The sequence below is a fragment of the Lutra lutra genome, chromosome 3, assembly GCF_902655055.1.
Source record: "Lutra lutra chromosome 3, mLutLut1.2, whole genome shotgun sequence".
NCBI classification, from domain to species: Eukaryota; Metazoa; Chordata; class Mammalia; order Carnivora; family Mustelidae; genus Lutra; species Lutra lutra.
Window position 1 is genome coordinate 65,601,115 of NC_062280.1, and position 23,535 is coordinate 65,624,649.

General features: G+C 42.2%; 1 protein-coding gene across 3 annotated transcripts in view; it reads right to left on the bottom strand.

The window, feature by feature from the left end:
• STK39 (serine/threonine kinase 39) overlaps positions 1-23,535 on the bottom strand; it is a 306,604-nt gene that overhangs the window by 174,713 nt on the left and 108,356 nt on the right. For all 3 annotated transcript variants that reach the window (XM_047722074.1, XM_047722073.1, XM_047722075.1), the window contains 5 exons: positions 19,514-19,623; positions 19,160-19,261; positions 16,966-17,099; positions 7,050-7,098; positions 6,882-6,947 (listed from right to left, as the gene is read on the bottom strand). In XM_047722074.1, coding sequence (XP_047578030.1) covers positions 6,882-6,947; positions 7,050-7,098; positions 16,966-17,099; positions 19,160-19,261; positions 19,514-19,623 — 461 coding nt within the window. The remainder of the gene's footprint in view (positions 1-6,881; positions 6,948-7,049; positions 7,099-16,965; positions 17,100-19,159; positions 19,262-19,513; positions 19,624-23,535) is intronic.

Consider the following 23,535-nt stretch of genomic DNA (forward strand, 5'->3'; position numbering starts at 1 on the left):
TCCTCTCTTCTCTTCTTCCTCCTTCTGATGTATGATTTGGTGGAAAGAGAACAGAACCAGAAATAAGAACGGCCTCTCATTAGTCTGTGACAAGTCAGTTCATTTCTCCCACTTTCGTCTGTCAAGTGTAATGATAACGCCTGCCTGACCTGTCTTCAGGCACAGCTGTTTAGAATGAATAAGGAAGCAAATGTGAAAGTGAGCTAAAAGCTGTAAATGAGTATCAGCTGCGTGCATATTTGATTCTTACTATTCTCTGGTCTTTGCAAACACAAAACACTGTGCTGCTTTCCCACAGGAGACAGGACCGGCTGCAGGGAAGGTGCTGGCTCGTGCCTTCTGCCAGCACCATGATGGGGCAGGAAGAAAACCCAAAGACATGTGAATCAGCAACAGCAATGAAATAATATTGTCATCTTTCTCCCTCTTTCTATAGGTTTCCACAGGCTTCTTCCTATCATCCAAACCAACAGCAAAAGAAAAACAACCTTCCTCACCACCCCACCTTCCTGGCCACTCTTTCCTCACTCCCTATCTCACTGGGTACTTCTAAAATGTCCACCTCTGTAGCCATAATAGTCATACCCTTATTTGCACCATAGTCATGGCAGCCTGTGTTGCACTGAACACTCACAACGTGTCAAACACAGTGGAGACATCCTGCCCGGATCATCTCTCATCATCACAGTGATACACTGTCGGTGTCCTGGGCTCCATTGGGCTAGACTGAACTCACACAGATCAGCCAGCTCACCCAGGGAAGGACAAAGATCCAGCTGCTGTTGCTTTCTGACCAATCCTACTTCCTACCTAAATCTAAACATTACATACCAGCCAAGGGTTCCTTGGCTGAAAGATCACTTAGAAACCATAAGGAAATCCTATCATTAATAGCCTATGAATGTATAACCATAGTGACGTAAAGCATAAATATTTCCTTGAATAAAGACTAATGACCTTTTGGAAAAAGTACATTCACTTCACCTTTTAATGTTTAATATAATGAAAGAATGTAATATTAATGAACTCCTTCTATTAAGAAGTAATTGTGTTTATTACAAAGAAGAGCTGGCAGGCACCACCGTGAGGATGTGATCAAATTAGCATCATGAGCAAAGGAATGAATCAACACCAACGTGAGGAGAACACGGCATCATTCCAAGGTATTCCTGACAAAAAAATGCGTAAATTAAATCTAATCACAAAGAAATATCAGACAAACCCAAGCTGAGCCCCACTCTACAATATAAGAGGCCTTAGAGTTTTCAAAAGGGTGACTGTCCATAAAAGAAAAATAAAGACTATCCCAGAGTAAAGGAGACTAACGCCGACAACAACTCAATGATCCTGGATGGGCTCCAGGACCAGAGAGATGACCGCTACCAAAACTGGCAGAATTTGTATAAGATCTGAAAATTAAATAATACTGTGTCGATGGTAACTTCCTGATTTGGATAAGTAAACTGTTAGGTAAAAGAATGCCCTTATTTTTAGGAAACATGCACTGAAGTATATTTAAAGATAAAGGACATCATGTCTATAACTTTGAAATGCTTCCAAAGCCAGAGAGAGAGAAAATACATAGAGAATTTTTTGGTGCTATTTTTGTACACTTTTATAAGCCTGGAGTTATTTCAAAATAAAACATAAAAATTGAATGGACAAATTATGAACACATATGAACTATTAAATAAATATGAACTGTAATAATCCTATATCCCTACCCATTTACTCCTAAGCACACAGGAGCACCAAACCTGGGTGCTTAATATGAAGTCCATCTTACAAGCCTGATACAAGAAATTCTGGTGCCCACAAATGCCACCTTACTTTTTCCAATTCACAATGGTTCCATTCAAATGCAGCAATGATACAATATCTCTTCCCTTCTTCCCTTCCTTCTTTCCTTCTTTCAAGTAGGCTCCACACCCAACATGGAGCCCAATGTAGGGTTTGAATTCATGACCCTGAAATCAAGACCCACACCAAGATCAAGAGTCGGACATAACCAAATGAGTCACCCAGGTGCCCATCTCTTTCTTTCTGATAGTGAATAATCATTTCTGACTTCTCAATTTCAAAATTAAGAAAATTCAAACAAAAATCTTCCAATGATTCCTTTCCCTGTGAAAACACAGGTAACCTCAGTAAGGTGTATTGGATTTCTCCCTCTTCATCCCTTCCCTGGCCAATATGCCTTTTGGTTAAGCAGTTGGCATCGAGATATCTGTACAGCAACTAACCCTTTGCTTTCTCCTGCCATCAGTGTGTTTTAGCTCCAGAAAGTGTATGAAAAGGAGTGTGAATGGGGTGACTCAAGGTTCGCATCACTAATAGAGAGCAGAGACCCCAGCCAACTCTGACACTTAGATGCTCCTACAGAAAATGCACACAGCCCTAAGCATCTGCATTCAATCTTAGCAGAGTGATTTCCACTCTTCTCCACCCAGGGAATCTAGTAGGATAAACAGTAGAACACCACATGCTCAAGGTTTAAAACCTCTAAAGATGGCTGGAGACAGGCCCCTAAAATGTCACATGAGAAGGAGTAATGGCGATGAAGCCGTTTCTTCTCATGCACAAAGAGAAGTGAAAAGCTGAAAAGAAATTATAGCTGTACTTAACCTTGTTCTTTCTCATGGGTCATTATTAGCATGTTCTCATTTAGAATTCACAGGATGTCTTCTGGTCCAGGAACATCAAATCTCTTGTTACCCTTCACCACATGCCTGAGGTCAGACAGAATTTCCATTTCACAGACAGAAAAATTAGGGCAAAAGAAAATCAAGATGATCCCCAAGCAACACTGTCTGTCACGGGGGTTGGGCGGGGAGCCCAAATGGACCAAATATTCTGCCTCCAGGAAGAAAACAAATATCCCTAATTTCCACAATAACCACACACACACACACACACACACACACAATCATTTTATGTCAGTAATTACTAGGAAAGCCACACTGGTCTATTTTTATTTCTTCTTCCTGATTTAGAGGAATCAGTCTGGATGAAGACAAGATCACCTAAGCACATAAAATTCCATGGCTCCCAACTAATGCTTCACATTCTGGGCAAACATGAATATGACAGCCTCTACTTCTCTTGTGCCAAAGGAAAGCACAAGTGGGCTCAAGGGACTTCCTGAGAACAGCTGGCCCTTCTTTCTTTTAAATATGAGAATTATTCATGTTAAAAAAAAAACACATTAAAAAATATCTCTTAATTTTTGTTTTTATAAGGGAGGAGAAGCAGAAACTGTTGTTTCTTTTTTTTAAGATTTTTTTTTAATTTATTTGAAAGATAGAATGAGAGAGAGAGAGAGAGAGAGAACATGAGAGCGGGGTGAGGGGCAGAGGGAAAAGCAGATTCCCTGCTGGGCGGGGATCCCGATGCGGACCTCGATCCTAGAACTCCTGGATCATGACCTGACCCAAAGGCAGACGCCCAACTGAATGAGCCACCCAGGCGCCTCAGAAACTGTTGTTTCTGACACAGGTTGCCTACTTGTGCAGAGCTTGCTCAACAGGCCCAGTTGTCCTCTAAACACCGGTATATTGATGGACTGTTTCTATTTTTTTTTTTAAAGACTTTATTTATTTATTTGACAGAGAGAGACAGCAAGAGAGGGAACACCAGCAGGGGAAGTGAGAGAGAGAGAAGCAGGCTTCCCTCTGAGCAGAGAGCCCGATGCCAGGCTCGATCCCAGGACCCTGGGATCATGACCTGAGCCAAAGGCAGACACTTAACAACTGAGACACCCAGGCACCCCCTATCTGTTTCTATTTTTAAAACAACAACCCAGGGAGACAGAAATCAAAGGACCCGCAGACACAAGGAGCATCTGAAGAACCAATGTACACTGGGAAACCAGAGTATGATCCACCAGGAGGCGCCACTGCAACCAGGAAAGTAAGCAGCCGAGGAGAAGTCAATAAAGACAAGTCCACAAGTGGACAACACAAGTAACACCGAAGACTCCCCTACACAAACTTCTAAACTGAATTTGCTTAAACACGGTAAGCACCGAAGACAAGCAAAGACATCCTACAACAAAGGTCTTCAATGCCCCTAGTGATTAAAGTAATATTTACTTACATGGGACCAAGCCCGCAGGAGAAGTTTCAAGCAAGGAACAGCACGGTTGCTCCCCAGCATCCCGTGCCCCACGAACAGAGGGCGGTCTGCCTGCTGCTAAGAGGAATCCCCAGGAATGACTGAATGCCAACCATTTGGGGTGCATAAGAAACAGAGCTTCAGATAGGTTTTCCAGGGTACACGCAACCGTAGATGTTCACGGAGTTAGCAAACACTTGTGAGCACTGGACATGAGTGAGACATGCGCTGCGATCGATGTTCTGGTCAGCATACTTGCCAGGGAGCCTACAGGCAAGGAGCGGGGCATAGCTGATAACCCACGGGCACTGGAAAACGAGAATTCTCACAGGAAAACAGCAGACTGAATGAAGCTCGAGGGTAAGAACATTGCAATGGGCTACTCTCGTTCTTGTAAGATGTTTTAAGAACAATTTATACTCTCCCTTCAGTCTTTCTCTGTGACACTAAGTCGTGTGGTCGTTCTTCATTTGAAGGGATGGGTGACGAAACAAGCCCTGAGGTTCAAGTCCAAAGTCCAGGAGCAAGTACATGGCAGAAGACATGCTTGAAAAATCACATCTCCCCAAACTCTTAGCTGCTTATGATTTGCTTAAGAGACATGCAAAACAGGGTTTGGAATGCACAACACACTCATATGTAATGAAGATTTTAAATATTTTAAAAGAAGGAAAACAAAGCTAGAACCCGTAAAGCTTCTTCATTTTCTCAAAATGATAGCGTTTCAAAGGAAAGTGTAGGTTCGTGAGGGACATACAAGCAGTGAGAGCTATGGGTGGTTCACCAGAGCTGGAGTTCACAATGCAAGCGGGAAGCTGAAATGGTGCCATGAATTCAAGCGAAGGAGGTGGGCCTTTCTTTGACAGGAACTTTATTTTTTTCATTTATGGGTTCTTGGGGTTGTTTTCATTTAATTTGGGGAACCACTTTGAAGCCAGTAAGCGACACAATCAGAAAGTTACCCCAGGGGCAGTGTCTAAGAAAGAACAGAAAGAAGGAACAGAAGGGAGGGAGTGCAACTGTCCCGTCAGAACCAGGAGAACCTTCCAAGCACTGTGGCAGAGGCCTGGAGAGGGGTAGATGAGCAGCACGGGGGAAAAGAGGCCTTAAATACAAAAATAGCCCCAGCGTTCTGAGGTTGGGCGACTCAGACAGAAATACCGAACACGGCAAGTTCAGGTCTGGGAGAGGAGGGAAGCCACTGGGAAACTGCCCCTTGGAAGCCTCCAGGCCGCCTGACAGGAGTTAGGGGTGCGAAGCTAAAGCTCTGCACAGAACACAGGCCTGGCAAACCCTCTCCAGGGGCAACCGCTACAGGATGAGACCAGGAAAAACTAGCAAAACAAGTTGAGACCAACAAAAATGTTCTTTGGGGATGACACAAACTGAACAAGCCAATGGCTCCCTTAACAGCATTTTCCAACTCTGGCTAACGCTTCAGATGTCTGACCAAAATCACCGTGCTCGGCTTCACACATCCCAGGGCATCGCTCCTGGGTCCTCCTTCTGTCTGGAGCCCTCAGACAGCGGCTGGGCCCTTGCTGCCTCAAACTGAAGCTTTAGCATTCCTGTCACCCCTTGACATGCACCACTCTGAGGGACCATCTGCCAAACTCACTTTTCCCTCAGAGACATCCCTCAGACCAGCTCCGGTTCAGGTCTGCACGGCCAATGCGGCAATTCCCCTGCCCCACCCCACCTCCGCCCAGGCCCACCACCCCAAGAACTCTGCTAGTCACCTAGTCACACACCTGGACACAGCGGGTTGTTTCTTAACATCTACTCTTAAATCTGCTTAAAACAATGTTAAGGCCTCGGCAAAATGTACCTCATACACAATGTTTCCGGAAAGGCAATGACTGGAACCTATCAGTCAGTTACCGCACCCGGGCACTATGAGATGTAATCTCTGAGGCATATTTCTCTGCCAGTTTTACTTCAGAGCGTACAACTCAGATTCGGATCAGCTTTCCCCGTGACTATTAACCATAAAAAGCGGGGGAAAGAGAAACTTCCTTTCTAAATCTGTGACTACGTACATATTTTTAACTATAAATATCTAATATCATTTTAAAATCAAACTAAACCAAACCAGAAGTTAAATTTTGTTAGGCTTCATGCCATCACACAATCAGTAATTACAAATAAATTAAACTCTGGATAAATACACAAATAAATAGATTCACACATATACATCATTTTTAAAAAAATCTAAAACCAAGAATGGAAAAATTTTCAGGTAATCATTAATATAATTTAGTTAAATTACAAGAGGGGCCAAGGTCTTTTATAAGGAAAAGACCAACATTCCACAGATACTCAAGATAACCATTAAATTTGTCAATAAAATCAGATTTTTAAAAGATAACCATTAAGAACAAATTTGGGGTTTTCTTTTGTCATTTCAAAACAGCTTAAAAATGACTGCTCCTCTTGGGTGAAAGTTCCAAAGGAAAGATACTCCAGGCTATTTCAGGTCTCCAGGATTCGAGCCCCATCATGATCCCCTCCCCACTCTGACCTTCCTTAAGCAAAGCTGATAAATAGAAAAATGAAATCATTCAAGTTTCACACTGTTTTCCACAGACACATAACTGCAAGCCAGAGATACCCGAAGGCAAAAATGCAGCCATCCAAGGAATCACTGATCGGATAACCTCTGAATAACACATCATGAGGATGTGGCAATCTTTTTCCTGTTTCTGTGGGTCTCATTTCCCTGGGTGGGGAGCAGCCCTTGCTGGGTCACAAAGGCTAGTGGTGCTTACCTTTTTGGCTCTTTGGGCTATGTCTGGGGTCCTTGTAAGCAGCTTCTCAATCAGGTATTCTCTGTTCTGCAAAACAAACGTTCCCAACAGTTTAACACCAAGTAGCATACACAGAAATTCACAGTGATTTCAAAATAGCAGATGTACGTGGGTTTTTAAGCATGTTACCTTGGCTTTCTGGAAGAATTTGCATTTTAAAAGCTCGGCGGCTGTAGGCCTGAAAGATCAATAACAAATTAGAGTTGAAACAATGACCACTTGATAAATACACTGCCTTGACGAAACAGGCAAGTCCCAGAGTGTTTCTGGAAAACCAGTTTCGGGAATAGCAAAACAGAAACTAAATTAATCACAAGCGAACCCCCAAATAAAACCATGCCAATTTCCCAGTTCCTTCCAAATACCCCTGCCGCAAAATGCATACACTCCTGTAAGTTAAATTTTGGGGCATGATCAGTTTTCCGCCCTTCATCCTTACACCTCACTAAGTGAATTCAGTCTATCTGAAAGGTGTCAGACTGACACGTCTGTGAGCTCAATCCCTGTATTTATTAATAAGCCATGCCGGCTGCAATATGACCCCGTCAAAGAAATTACAGTCTTCAGTGATCTCTGATTCCCCAAGAGCAGCAGGTACGGCATGGGGTCCCCATCCTGTGGACAGGCTCTGTCTGCCCAGTGAGGGACCCTGTCTCAAGTGTATATGGCCCACCTGTTGTCAGGGGAAGGTACATGCCAGGGTGATTAGTAAAATGCAAACTCCTTTAAAAGCATTACTGGACTGGTCTGATGGGCTCCTGATGGTGTCATTTAACTTGTTTCTCTGTCCTGTGTTTCCTATACACTGAATAGTAGGTCTAAAAAGTTGGCGAGGTTGCATGGAGCATGGGGGGGGGGGGGGGGGGCGAGAATATTCCATAGATGATGCTGTGCACTTCTCCCCACAGCCCATCAGGGGCCCAGGATGTCAGGTTATCTCCCTGGGAGTGATGCCAAGTTTAACCAATGATCCCCAGGCCTGAGACCTCGCCCCTGTAAAGGTATGTTTTCCCCAATGCACTTGGCAGGTATTCTGTTGGGTAACACTATGGCATTGGATGAGTATTCTATTCCTTAGCAGTTTTAGCATCTTTGTCTTAACGAATTATTTCATAGCAGGTGGCAGAATGCTGATTTCCTACTTCTATCATTTCTTCTATGTTTATTAACTAGCATTCTTCCATAAAGAATAGCTTCCTTCCTCAAATAGTTCCTTCTGAAACAAGTAGCCAAGCAGATGGAATCTGATACATCTAGAGTACTAGATAATCAGCAAAACAACTGTCCTGATCTCTTCAAAAAGTCAGCGTCATAGGTGTTACGTCGGCGGCCCCGGGAATGCGGGAGGAAAAATTAAAATGGCCGCCAGGCCGTCATCTTCCGGGCCGCCCGCTTCCTTAACCCATGACTCTGCCAATGGAAGGATGTATGCCGAGGACACGTCACCATAAGTAAACCGATACCTATGCAGGAAACAGGAACATCAGACTCCCCCCTACCCTCCAATCACCAAATACCTTACCTTCTATGGCTGTGAACCTATGCCCTGTCTTAACCCAGATAAAAGACCCACTCGACCCCTCCCGCGGGACTTCCCCGACTCCCCTCTTCAGAGTTAGAGTCGCTGGAACCTCGCCCGAGCGCGCCTTTAATAAGTATTGCCTTGCGCCTATCTCTCCTGGTGTTGTGTTTATCTCGCCTGTAAAACCTTACAATAGGAGGCCCCAGGGTGGCTCAGGCAGTTAAGGGTCTGCTCAGGTCATGATCCCGGGGTCCTGGGATAGAGCCCCGCATCAATCTTCCTGCTCGGTGGAGGGTCTGCTTCTCCCTCTCCCTCTGCCCCTCCCCCTTACTTGTGCTTGCTCTCTGTCAAATAAATGAATAAAATCTTAAAAAAAAAAAAAAGTCAGTGTCCTAGAGCAAAAGGAGAAAAGAGAACTATTTCAGATTAAAAAGGACTTAAAGAAACAAAATCAAACGCCAGAAGTGACCCTTGCTAAATCCTGTCTTTGAAGGAGAAGGGGGAGAAACTACAAAAGACATTTGGAAATCATTATACATACGTGAATATGCCAGGTATTAAGGCAATTTCAGGCAATTACTGTTTACTTTCTTAGGTGTGGGAAAGTATTGTGGTTATATAGGAACACGTTTTTGTTTGCAGAGAACGCAAACTGAAGTATTAAGTCTGTCACTCACTTTCAGATTGTTCAGCAAATAAAAGGTAGATAAACAGACACAGCAGATATGGAAAATGTTCGTAACTATTGCGTCTAGGTGACGCTATAGAAGTAAAGGCAGTATTATTTTTTCCATGCTTTCATGTATTTAAATTTTTTCATAATAAAAAAAATTGGGGAGGCGAAAGGGAAACATTACTGAATATCAGGAAGTATTCTCTCTGGGGATATTCACCAGAGGTGCAGACAGTATTTTGTTGAGAGGAGTGCAAGTTTAAAAGGAGTCCTCAGACTTGGAAAGATTGGAAAACCCTGCTTGGGAACCAGGAAGATCCATTAAAACGTGTCCAGGGATGGGGCGCCTGGGTGGCTCAGTGGGTTAAGCCTCTACCTTCAGCTCAGGTCATGATCTCAGGGTCCTGGGATCGAGCCCCACAACGGGCTCTCTGCTCAGCAGGGAGCCTACCTCCCCTTCTCTCTCTGCCTGCCTCTCTGCCTACTTGTGATCTCTGTCTGTCAAATAAATAAATAAAATCTTTAAAAAAAAATGTCCAGGGACTGAAGCCAAGCATACGGAAGAATTAGGAAACCTCTTTAAGAGGCATGGCCGTTGAAACTGCATAAGTCTACAGGGTTCATAAACTCTATTTCTGTGCAAAGAACTTTTCTATTTAAATTGTTATTGCTCAGGGCACCTGGGTGGCTCAGTGGGTTAAGCCGCTGCCTTTGGCTCAGGTCATGATCTCAGAGTCCTGGGATCGAGACCCGCATCGGGCTCTCTATTCAGCAGGGAGCCTGCTTCCTCCTCTCTCTCTGCCTGCTTGTGATCTCTCTCTGTCAAATAAATAAATAAAATCTTTTAAAAATAATAATAATAAATAAATAAATAAATTGTTATTGCTCTTTCCCTCAGCTTCAACTGGAACACTGGTTAGAGGTACCTGACAACCCGGAGTCACCTCATCCGTTGCAATAAACAGCTGTTAATTGTTAATTGCTTTGAGTAAATAAAGGTCTAAACAACAGGTGTGCCATGAGTCAGTTACATTTTGTGTGCCATCTCCCCTCACTGAGCTTGTTCAAATTCAAGAATTCGTACCTCGTTAAACAGGCACACAAGAACTAAAAATGCTGCTGCTACTTCACACGATTTAACTTTGGTTGTTATTTTAATGTATACTCGTACTGATCGTCGGCAATGACTCTGGCCTCTAGCTACTCCAAATTCATCCTTCACTCCCTCTGTAAATATTTAGTAAGCATCCAGTCTTTACCAGGCACGATGCTAGGTGCTAGCATACCGCAGTGAATACGGCAGACACTAACGCTATCTCCAGCAACTTGGAATCCAGCATATACAAGTTAGCGTGTGCGGTTAGGCTGTAAGAGGCACCTGGGAACGTTCCAACACTGGAATGGAGCTCCAGGCAAAGGGGATGGCCACAGAGAAAACACGCAGGACAACCATTCCACACTGTACTGAGCGAGACTTGGCGTTATAACATGTTTGGCACCTCGTAACATGAAACAAAATTTTAAAAACCAAGAGGCACACAAAATAATGTAGATCTAACTTTTTTAAGTGAAAGGGAACCTTAGAAAATCAAGGTGATTGAGGGACTCAATCACAGCAACTGATTCAGTCAAAACCCTCATGGCCTTTGGTCAATACAGTTACAACAGCTGCCCCCCGGTCAGTCTCTCTGTTATGCCTCTCTTCTTCATTCTAACCCACCACCCATCTTGCTCCAGAGCTGGCTTCTGTACAAACCCAATTCTTATCCATCCTAACAGATTTCAGTAGCCAGAGAGATGCTGGCTCCTCCCTCCTCATTTCCCATCGCACCCCTCGTGAACTCTATCCTCCAGCTACACTGGTTCACTCGTCCTTCTTGTGCTCCTTCATGACAAAGCACGCGCTGCTTTTCTTCAAAGATTTTTGTAACTGACTAGCACAGCCTTGCTCATCAGTCAAGAACCAATTTAAATGTCATCATCTTCAGAGATACTTTGCTCAGCTTCTATAAGGAGAATTCATTGTTCCCTACTCAGTGCTCACACAACCAATCTACCCACAATCCTATTTTGTAATTATCTGTTCCTATGTCTTTCCACCTTGAACCCAGTAGGTTATAAACCCTTTCAAGACAGGGACCACACAGGATTCCTTTTTTATGTTCCCATTGCCCAACACAGACCAGAAAATGGCTATAGCTCAATTTCCATACCATAATCAATGGGGTAGAAGTGATGCTACCAGACACTCAGGATGCAGGACCACAACTCCTAGAGCCAAATCTAGTCAACACCAAATTCTAAGCATCTGTTCAAGGTAGTAAGGAACAGGAGAATGATGTAATGAAAATTAGATTCATACTAACAAGAAAAAAGGTGGTGGGGGGAGGGTTAAGTCATACACAGTGGAGGCCCTGAAGTAGAGAGCCCCATGCTTCCCTCACTCCTCTGTACCCTGCCTCCTCCTTCCACATACTAAGGGTCAGGTGTAGGACCAACCCAGAGAGGAGGCTGGGAAATGCCAGACATACCTCAAGATACAGGGCTGAGAAAATACCTTTCCTTCCCCAGCAAGGTCATTTCTATGGTGACCAAAACTATAAAGAAGAAAAGCATGCTGCAGAGAAAAAAAAAAAAACAAAAACTCTCCATTCTTAGCCTTCATCAATAAACACAAACATTCAATTTCACATAAGAAATGAGAAATGGTTTAAAGGAGACACATTCCTTCTTGTATAGGCTCAACATTTATGTTAATAGACTATACAGGTCATACAAAGTAATAGGTCTACTCTATACAGAGAAGAACTAAACAGCAGATCCTCTGTGCACTCAAATGACCTCAAGTGTCTGCAGCTTTGGAGGCAGAATCATACAAGCATCGAGCAATCTCCATGAGAAAGTATGAGAAAGTGGAACTGGAAAGAATGGGGGAAATGAGGGAGGAAGAAAATGACAGAAGGCATGAGAGAAGGTGAGGTGCGTGCAGCCCAACTGACTTAAGGGTTTTTGTGTTTTGTTCGCTTGCTTGTTTGTTTTAGCTTTATGCTATAGCAACTACCAGTACGGGGTTAAATACGGAACCATCAATGCTGCCGGCCTCTTAACTGAGTACCACGTAAGACAAAGAATCCTGCAAGCATAGCTACATCTTACATGGCTGCTAACAATTTTCAAATACTACCACATAACCTAAATACAGACACTGTTGTACAAGAAAAGCTAAAATGCTATACGCCAACAACCCACATAATGTACAGACTATGAATGACGATTCCATTTTAAATCCCTGAAAACAATGCAGGAGTCTGCCAGTACCAACGTTCTCAGAAGAAAATCTCTTAAAGCATCCAGTTAATACACATGGATGAACCAAAGTCCACGGAGACTTAAAATAATTTTCAAAGGATTCAGGATGAACATGATACAGTTTAAGTAGTTTTAACAATTTGCATTATAATTTCTAAAAAATCTCACTGACCTCAGACAGAGCTGTATCTCTCACCCTCCCCTCCCCCAAAAAGTGATATTCAAGTTTTATTCACTTCTAATGAATTTATCTACATGATAAGCACCCTCCTATTGCTTGAAGAAAATGCTGGTTCCTTTTACAGTTGCCATCCACATGAAGTACAAAATCTACAGGATTAAGGCTCATTTCTTAAGAAATAGCAAAATGTTCTGCTATCCAAATATAAGCACCTCTTAGTCTATTTCAAAGCAGAGCACAGATTTGGATGAATCAAACAGCGCCAACATCCCAGCTCTCTTTTCTTAGGAAAGTTCCATGAGCTCTCAGGTTGACTGAAAACAGAGCTCCTTCTCAGGCAGCCTGAGGGCTCCAACAGGGGACTGAATCTGTCCTGGTCACTGTTCACCTGTGATGTCTCTATTTGTTGCTAAAAAGCTCCTCGGCTAGACCAGGGTTTTGGTACCTGTCAACTGCTTTCAGATTGCAAGTAGATGATCAACATGCAAAATAAATAAAAATTATCAAAAATCTTGCATGTACTCCTCAACCCAGTCAAATCGTTTGTTTCTGAAACATTCTTCAATGAGTCCAAGTCATCCCCAAATTGCAAGCTCCCCATTGTCTCCAGCTGCTCAAGAAATATCAACTATGTAATACAGACCTGACACTGTGGATAGAACGACATAAAGACGAATGACACAGGTTCTCCTTCTAGAAAACTTACAAACTTATGAGGAAATTAGATGCGTAACTCCATAAATGCACATAATGTGGTAAGTGCTATAAGAGACATATCTTCAACATACTATAGGAAAACTACGGGTTGTAATAATTCCACTCAGCCAGGAAGAAAAAGGCAAATAGTGAATGGCAACCCCAATTTCCTGAATAATCAGGAACCCCTAGGCACTGTGCTATCCTTTTTTTATAGATTTGTTTATTTATTTTTAGGGAGAGAGGAAGAGAGAGGGGGCACATGCAAAGAAGGGTGGGGGCAATGGGAGAGGGAGAGAGAGAATTTCAAGCAGACTCCCTGCTGAGCACAGAACACTTCGTGGGGCTCAATCCCACCACACTGAGATCATGATCTAAGCCAAAACCAAGAGCCAGACACTCAACTGACTGAGTGACCCAGGCGCCGCAGTGCTATCTCTTTAAGTGTGTGATCGTATTCCATCCTCATGACAATCCTATGATGTAGGTGTTATTAGGCCCATTTTATAGATAAGGAAACTAAGTCATGTAGACAATGATAAAGTAGAGCTAGGAATCTCACTCTGATTTATCTAACCCTAAGAAGATGGGACCTTTCAAGTAAGGATTAAAAGAGGGTGGAAGGGGGACAGAGGCAGAGGAAGAACCTTTGGACAACATAAGCAAAGACAGAGAAGACAGGAAATATTCATGGTTTCTTTCAGATTGGTGTAGCAATTAAATGTTCACTTATTTAGTAATGAATACATATATTGAAACTGCATGCTATATTAAAAAATTCAATAGTTTTTTTTTCCATTCTCATATTTCATGAACTTTTTTGGCCTCAAAAGAAGACATACAAGTGGCCAACAGACACATGAAAAGATGCTCAACATCACTCATCATCATAGAAACGCAAATCAAAACCACAACGAAAGGGATGCCTGCTGGCTCAATCAGTAGAACATGTGACCCTTGATCTCAGGATTGTGAGTTCAAGCCCCACGTTGGGGGACAGTTTACTTAAAAAAATAAATTTAATTGGAAAAAAAACCACAAAGAAGTATCACCTTACACCTGTCAGAAGGGCTAGTCACAAATATAAGAAACAAATGTGGGAGAGGATGTGGAGAGAAAGGAACCCTCGTGCTCTGTTAGGGGGAATCCAAATTGGTGCAGCCACAGTGGAAAACAGTGTGGAAGTTCCTCAAAATTTAAAGATAGAATTACCATATGATCCAGTAATTCCACTACCGGGTATGTACCTAAAGAAAACACTAATCCAAAAAGATAGATGAACACCCCTATTTTTATTGTAGCATTATTTACAATAGCCAAGATGGGGAAGCAACTCAAGTGTCCACTGACAGACGAATGGAGAAAGAAGACATGGGACATATATGCAATGGAACATACTCAGTCATAAAAAGGAATGTGATTTTGCCATTTGCAACAACATGGATGGACCTAGAGCATATAATGCTAAGTGAAAAAAGTCAGACAGAGAATGACAAATACCATATGATTTCACTCGTAAGTGGAATTTAAGAAACAAAACAAACAAACAAAACACACTCTTAAATATAGAGAATAAACTGGTGGTTACCAGAGAAGAGGTTCATGGGGGTGGGTGAAATAGCTGTAGGTTGTACACCTGAAACTAATATAACACTGTATGGTAATTACACTTCAACTTTTTAAAAAATAGTCCCAAGAATTTGCACCACTAATACTCTCTGTTTGTTATAGAGGACCATTGTGCAATAGTGAGATTAGATTATGTTATAATGAAAATATCTGAAGAAGTCCTTAAACTAGTAATACTTTGTAAATCAACAAGTTATTAAGAGAGCACTCTGAGGGGAAGAATTTTTAAGAATTCAAATATATGGTGCACGACTCTTTTCAAGAATTTTTTTGGAGGGGTGGAGTGGTAGGAACCTGACATTTGAGCGCATATAACAAATAACTCCTGGGAAGACTTTCAAGATTATTAAGAAATAAGGACAGTTTATTAAATATAATGTATGATAATCTAGTTTATTCTGACTAATTTACAAATTCCTAAAGAGATCTATTGTCATATCATTAGTACACCAGCAATTTGCCCCACAGTTTTTCCAGAAGGGCTAGAAATGCGTGACAGTACACATCATCACCACTAGGTGGGATCTCAACTAGTTTGAAAATCCCAGAGACCATCAGGCATAACCCAGAGCTAACTGGGAAGACAGGTACCTCTCTCAACGGGCTGTGGAGGATGGAACTATTTCCTTAGTGATGTCAAAAATTTATGTTTGGAGACAACACCAGCTACAAAGGTGAGACAAGCAAGTGTTGCAGGACAAAATGAGAACCTAAGAGCATCTTCGCCCAATAGAGGTGTGAAGAAGTAACCTCAATGAAAGCTCAGTATAACTTCAGAAGAAAAACAAGCCCTAAAAATCCAATAGAAAGGGCAACTAAGATGTTTAAGCAGAAACAGCCTGATGGTGTGACAAAACGATGATCCCTTTTACAATAAATAATTTCGAGATGCTTGATAGCAGTCTTTCGACCTAGCCCCACAAGGAAGGTTGATTGATTTAGAGAAGATTCAAGGCAAAGTCAGTAAACTGTAAAGGAATGAAGCGAGCAGCTACAGCGAATGGGGTAAAATAATGGAAACTCTGTTTAATCTAGAGAAGGGCCGCCCACTGAAACAGCAGATTACGGTGTAAAGAGAAAAGACTTAATTTTCATAAAGCATTTAAGAAGACCAGAATCCCTCCAAAAGCAGGTCCTTCCCTGAAAAGGAAAGCTTCAGGAAAGAAGTCAGTGTTCTGCGTCTTCAAATACAAGTATCAAATCAAACCCTTGGGTGGGTGAGGTGGCCAGTGACTCCCCAGGTCTGTGGTCTACGCTGATGGTACACTAGGGCTTCACCACGCAACCAACTCCACAAAGGTACTCTACCCAGGCAAAGCCTGTGTGGCTCACGTCATTAACATTCTTCTTTTAAGCGATACAAGACATGGGCTACATTATCACTAGCTGGGGTATTTCAAAGTCACAGATATTAAGAAAAAAGAAACACACTCCAAAAACAGACACACACGCTACAGAGCAGAGCAATAACCCAAGAATAAAGAGGAAACATGAACGTTAATTTCAAACCATTTGCTTCTGTTTATATGATTAATGTTTCTAATGCAAAAATCTTAATCTTCTTTACTGATAATCTTTCAAACAGCACAACTTGTTCTGCAACTAAGAGGAAGCTCATGCAAAATTCAATAGCTCTGCCTGGTTTAGACTGGAGCTAGCAGGATATTCAAACCCTGAGAGGTCAGCTCAACCTACACAGTGCAGAACATTAGCTCAGCTTCTGAGTGCACTGCTGCCAATTTCTTCTGATTTCTGTTTTACTTCATTTCCTTTGATGACAGAGCCCACACCTAACAAACACAGTGAATCTCATTAGCACTAAAAATTTTCCTCTGCCTCTCCCTCCTCCTCACTCCTCTCCCTCTCCGCCCCACCCCATCTTCCACGAACAGGTTGGAAGCCAGGGGCCAGAGCAGGATTTTCCCTGGACTAGAAGTACCTTTCGGGTGTCCTCACACAGCCTTTTCCCGGCCACAATCAAAGATTTGTCGTGTTTCAAACCAGGTCATTAACTCATCCGCCAGGTTTGACGTACCTTTTTGAAGGGTCTTTCTGAAGACACAGTGAAAGTAATTTCCTAAAGGACTTGCCGTATTTTTTCATCATTTCCTTATCCTCTACTCCTGTTTCTAAAGTGGGTGGGTCATTTTGCAAAGTCAGCATTAACACCTGCAGCAGAAACAAACACCAAGACAGAATGTCAGTACAGCCGCTGCTACAGTCGTGTCTTCACGTTTCACCAACGCATAAGAGGCCATCTTGGATGAGGGGCTTTTCCGTGGTTTTAACCTTCCAGAAAGTGTGTACTGAAAGTCCTCATTTCCTTTCGCAAATCTGTTCATGGGCCCTTTCACCTTTTTGTTATTCCATGGACAGAACTTACAAAATCTGTTCTGTGGGTGAAGAACAATGTCCCCAGAGTGGCCGGGACAGAACTTCTGGGAACTGGCTCTCAGACAGCCTCGAGGAACACATAGCTCCAGCACAGGCTTAGCGAAGGCTGGAGCTCAGGCTGGGAAAGTGGGGTAGAGGGAGGCCCAGAGCAGCCATGAACGGTCATGTGTACAGGTCATTCGTAAGTAAGGAACCGCCTGTACTCAAGGCTTCGGCTGACATGCTGCCAACCCTAAAAATAAAGCCACAGCATCCCAGAAGGTAACACATGATTTCCTTTTTTCAATGAGCAAACCTACAGAATATTGCTTAAAGGCTGCTGAAAGCTAGCCAGAATATGAGTTACTAAAAACCATAACCAGAGCCAAATGACCACGCTACTTCTTCTAGAAGGGGACAAAATGACATTAAAATATAGCTTCAAATCAAAAAGGTAAAAAATTCCATTCATTCACATCAAATTACTTGTTTAAGAAAAAAAAGTAGAACTTGTAGTAAACTATTGACCTATAAAAGGAATAAACCTCATTAATGCATAAATCGGCCTTAATTGATGCAAATGTTATACATGCCAGGACTCCTTTCAAACATTTTCAGATGTGTGAAGAGATGAAGGACTAAAGTGACAGTTTATTGTTTGTGGAGGATAACAGCAAACAGAAGAAAATGGGCGAGCTGTGAAGTCCCAGCGGAGCCCCACAGGACGTCAGGCTGGGGTTAGCAATGGGACTTTGGATTCGGGTAGGAAACACGCAGGGGTGGGGAAAGGAAGAAATCAAGAAATAAGAAAAAATAATGCAGAAACACTGGATGGAAGCAATGATCTTCCGAGTTGTTTGTGTTTTTTCTCTGCAAGGGCAGTTCAACTGTTTACACCTCAATTTTGAATTCTCTGCTAACAAAAGGAGGTATGTATACACACACACCCCCTAATCTTAAGGATGTTAAAAATATGTACATAAATACAGAGAGAAAAGAGCAATGTACTGAACTCTGCCAAGACCTTAACCGGGATTGTCTGTGGTTAATGAGATTATGAATGATTTATTTTCTTCTTGATTCTTATTTGGACTTCCAAATTTTCTCATAAGAACATATTAACTTTTTAATCGGTGAAATTATTGAACTTTGTTTATCCTTGGGTTTTTCTTAACCCTCCTAAATTTTTCCAGTATTTTCCTAGGAAAATGGTGAAACAAAGACTGTATTCTCTAAAATACCTCCATCATTTCCAGCCACTATTTTAGCCCCCAAACAAAATCTAATTGGGTCCATCAGCCCTGCTACCCCCATCTCAGAATAAGTGAAATAATAACATAGGGTAGTTCAAAGAATCACAAAAATAGGAAAACACCACCCAAATATAGGTTATTGCCTGAAAACACTGGGCTCCCTTACTTCAGATGAGTCACCAACATGTCACAGTGAACAGGGGGGTGAAATGTTACAGATCATTTAAAAAAGAAAAAATGGGAGAATCCATCTGCAAAGACAACATCACTATAATCCAATTTTAGATCTTCCTTGGGGGTCGAGGGTCTTTGGCTCTCAAAAGAGTAGTGACCAGCATTTGTCCCAGTTCTCAACCTCCACTGCCCAAAGTGATCGCAGTCTTCAGACAGCTCTCTGCTAAGAACGTACAGCGAGCTTCTAAGCCGGGAGCTGTACCACTTTTGTCCTATTCTGTCCACATCAGACAACATTTAAACTTGGCTGTGTTCCTCCATTAATTCTCCTCAGGTCTAAGAGAAAAATGACTATGTTTAAGAGAATTACAGAACAGATTCCGTTAAATCCTATTTCAAACCCGACATATGATTCCCAATAGTAATTACTTTCATAGGAGGGTATTTGTGATAAGGTGCTGCTCCTGTTGCTAATTCAATGGCAGTTATTCCAAAACTCCACATGTCAGCCTTGAAGTCATAGCCTCTCACCTAAGAACAGAAAGAGGAAAAAAACACAATTATACAGTAGGCCTGTCATCCCCCCCCCTGAGGAAGTCCATATTATGCTGGAGATCTACAGCAGGGATGCACAACTTTGATATTACTTTGATAAGGTCCAGCAAGTTGAGAGCTAAATCTTAGTTGCATGAGGCATTCTAGTAAAATGATTGACTTGAGTGAAATGTTAATATATTTAATGATACAAGGCTTTTTTTTTTTTTTTTTTTTTTTTTTTTTTACCTGTTCCATGACTTCAGGGGCCATCCAACATGGAGTACCAACAAATGTTTTTCTTACTTTATTCCGGGTAACATCACCTCCTGTTGCTAGGAATGCACTTACCCCAAAATCTAAAAGAAAAAAAAAAAAGTCACCCTTATTAGATATAAGACATTATTGCTTACACATTCTGACTTTATACACCTCTCTTTTCCTGGTGACCTGTCCAGTGATGATGAATTGTTCCAAACACCATAGAGCCCTCTCGGGGGCACACCAAGGCAGTCCCACCACCAGCCATCCTACACTTTAGAGAACGCCATCACGGGTGATGGGTCAGCAAGCTCACCAGTCCAGAAACTCACCATATCAAATTATATTTTGGACGAAAAAGGTATCAAAAGTCCTAACTAACCACAAAGGATTATAACAATAAAATAAAAATGTATTCTCAGAGCCCTAAATAGAAAGGATCTTAGCTTTTAGATTCATTTCAACAAATCATTTCTAAGAATAGCACTGGAAGCAGTAAAACCAGTACGTGATGTGGTTTCTTTTTAATGTGTTTCTTTTATTATGATTTTTCCAGGCTCTTTAATTTAATCATCAATGTTTGGGGAGTGGATTTTTTTTTAAAGTGGCTTGCAGGGGGCACCTGGGTGGCTCAGTGGGTTAAGCCACTGCCTTCGGCTCAGGTCATGATCTCAGGATCCTGGGATCGAGCCCCATATCGGGCTCTCTGCTCAGCGGGGAGCCTGCATCCCCCCTCTCTCTCTGCCTGCCTCTCTGCCTACTTGTGATCTCTCTCTCTCTCCCCCACCCCCCGTCAAATAAATAAATAAATAAATCTTTAAAAAAAAATAAAGTGGCTTGGGGGAGGGTGAAATAGAGGGGATTAAGACTACATTTATGGTGATGAGCACTGGGTAATGTAGAGAATTGCCGAATCATTATATTGTACACCTGAAACTAACACAACACTGTATGTTAATTATAATTCAATAAAAAGATTTCAATAAAGGATAAATAACATTCATTTTCCACATTCCCATGGCATTGCTTAAAGGGTGCTTACAACTTAGGCAAAATCGTAACAGTAAATCCACGAACCCAGGTAGATAAAGCCAACATGCCCAGGTTTGTACATATGTAGCAATCAACACAAAGGAAAAACCCAGTCAGCAAAGACTGGTTTTTGTTTTTGTTTTTTTCCTCAATGTTTGCTTTCTGGATAATTTTCATAGGTATAGGTACAATGGTTTGTAGAATGAAATAATACTCTTCTTAACATCCATTACATACCAGAAACTCTTTTGGCAGGAGGACAAATTAGGCATACTGTATACACAGGCACATGTGTATTTATGCAAAAATGATGTTCATTTGTGACCACAGAGAAGGAATACCCAGTGATTATTAATGCACCCGTTTCTGTGTAGATTTTTATTAAAAGTTAAAATCAGTTAATAAGTTAAGGTACCAACCACTTAGGGCTAGTATAGACCTCCCGGCAAGAGCCAACTCAAGGACAGCTCAATAGTAATTGGGTAAATGGTAATTAAAAAAGGTTGTCAATGCCTCTAATTGCTGCAGCAGACTAGCCTGAGCCCCTTCAAATTGCTCTCCTATATTCCTCCTTTGCTGGTTCCCTTTGATGACTTGCCAGGATGACAGCAATTACCAAAGAACAACATCAAGCACAAACCAAGGTCAAAATGTATTAGCATTTGCTTTAGGTCTTCAATATTAAGTTATGTGGTAACACTGTAACCAGTTCCCTGAGTTGAAATATGTTGACTGTTTCATTTTATTTACATTTAAATTTACTCAACTCCCAGCAGGATTTCAACTACTAGTAAAAGGAATAAAAATTGACAAATGGAGTCTTTGTTCCAACTGCTCCTCTCATGATGAAACTGAGCTAAAGCATATTTTGAAAGTGCTATATAATTTAATTTGCACATATGTGCCAAATTCTAAAACTCGGAATTCTTATATTTCGGTCAGAAAAATGAAGGCTTGTGAAAAGAAATCTCTAGAACCAGTGAGCCAATCTCCTGTGGGTAGGAGCAAATAAAATTCATGTTCTTACAGAGCTAAGTGAATTAAATTTTTTGTAAGCATCTACTATATTTGGCTAGAGGAAAAGACAGTATGATTGGCTTTGAAAAATATTAATTTCAACTTAATTTATATTTCTGAAAATGTCAACAATGAAGCCAACATTCCATTTCTAGTAAAATAATTTTGTAAAAAGGGTGCATGGGTGGCTCAGTCAGTTAAGTCTGCTTTTAGGCTCTCTGGTCACAATCCCGGGGTTCTGGAATCGAGACCCACATGGGGCTCTCTGCTCAGTGGAGAACCTGCCTCTCTTCCTCTGCCCCTTGCTCAGGCACATGCATGCCTGTGCTTCCTCTTCTCTCTCTCAAATAAATAAAATCTTTAAAAAAATTTTTTTTGTAACAAGATAATACTAAGTACATAACATCTGTAAACAGGTAAGAATATGGGTAGAAGTTGCTCTAAGGAAAAACGGATTTTTTAAAAGCAGTTAAAACTCTACACCCGAATCTCTCCTAAAAGATATAATCCAGATAAAAATCCATAGTTAACATTAAATATTTTAATTCCTTAAAAATACCATAGATTACATTAGACCTTTTTAAAGCTGCAAAAACAGCTGAAAAAAAAAAAAAGATGTATAGTAGCCATTTATTATGGACAATACCCCTTCAATATATCCTGCATGATTCACATATTTATTCCTAGCCTCCACTTAGAACACTCACTTTAAAGCCATAAACAGATGGTTAAATGTCTTTAAAGCTCAGAACAAAAATTCCAGAAGCAGAAAACGCCAATCCTAACATCTACTCACCCTTATGACTCCAGAGTAAATACACAGTTGGCTCTTATGGATTGCCAATGTGTATACAGAAAGATTTATATGTACTGAGACAACACTTTGACCGAAGTACATAGGGTACCTGTGTAAAAAGGAAAATTGCCCTATTCTGTCAAGACAGCGTGCATAAGTGAGAATGGGGAGAGCGTGTGGGGACAGAGCCACTGAAAAGAGTCCTTGTTTCCTAAGAGGGATGTCTATACGGCAAAGGGAGTGCAACCAGATACACTTGGGTCAGAAACCATGAATGTTTCTCTGGCCACACGGAATCAAAGGCTCCACACAGAGTTAGCCAACCACCTTCCTGCGTCCGGGAATGACTGCATCTCGAACCAGAAAGAACCCTGTCAGCTAAGAGCTGAAAGGCTCCCTCACATCTTTGAATCCACCCACTTTGTAGCAGCTTCCAAAACCCCCACCCTCCTCTGGCTTTCTCCAGGACCATGCCCTGGCCACCAGGCCTTCCTCGGTCACACACCTGACCTCCCCCTCAAATGGCCTTCAAGGCCTCCTCCTCCCCAGGATAGAGTAAAAAATCCCTCAGGACAACCCGTAAACCTGACTTCCCTTTTTTCCTCTCCCTCCTCAGAGGTCCCTACTCCCAAATCTAGACCTGGAGCCTCCTCCTGCTGAAGGACTCAATGTTTCTTCCCCAGCTCCATCACCAAGCCTGCCCTCCTTACCTCAACCCCCCCTTCCAACCACCACCGTCCCTCACAGTCTGCCTGTGCCCCTGAGGCTCTGTGGCAGCCCAGGGATGCTGTTCCCTCTACCGAGAGCGATGCGGGCCACAGAGGACATTAGCACACCCCTATGAAGAACAGGAGCACCTCTGGCATCCCGAGTCTGGGCACCGTGGGGCTTTTTCACAGTCACTTTTGTGTTGAGGTACAGTTAGACTGATGTGCACCCAACACCATTGCCTCATTTGTGGAGTGTGATTAAGTCACCTTGAGAATGGTCTTGTAGGCATATGAATGCCAGGCCCCAGGACAGATCTGGAGGTTTGCAGTACAGCCACCTGATATGGACAGTGGGGGGACCCTCCAGGAAAGGGCATGGGTCTCACACGCTGCACCCAGTGTCCCCATGGATCAGGCTGAGGCCATGACACTTCCCAGCCATGTGAGGCCGCCAG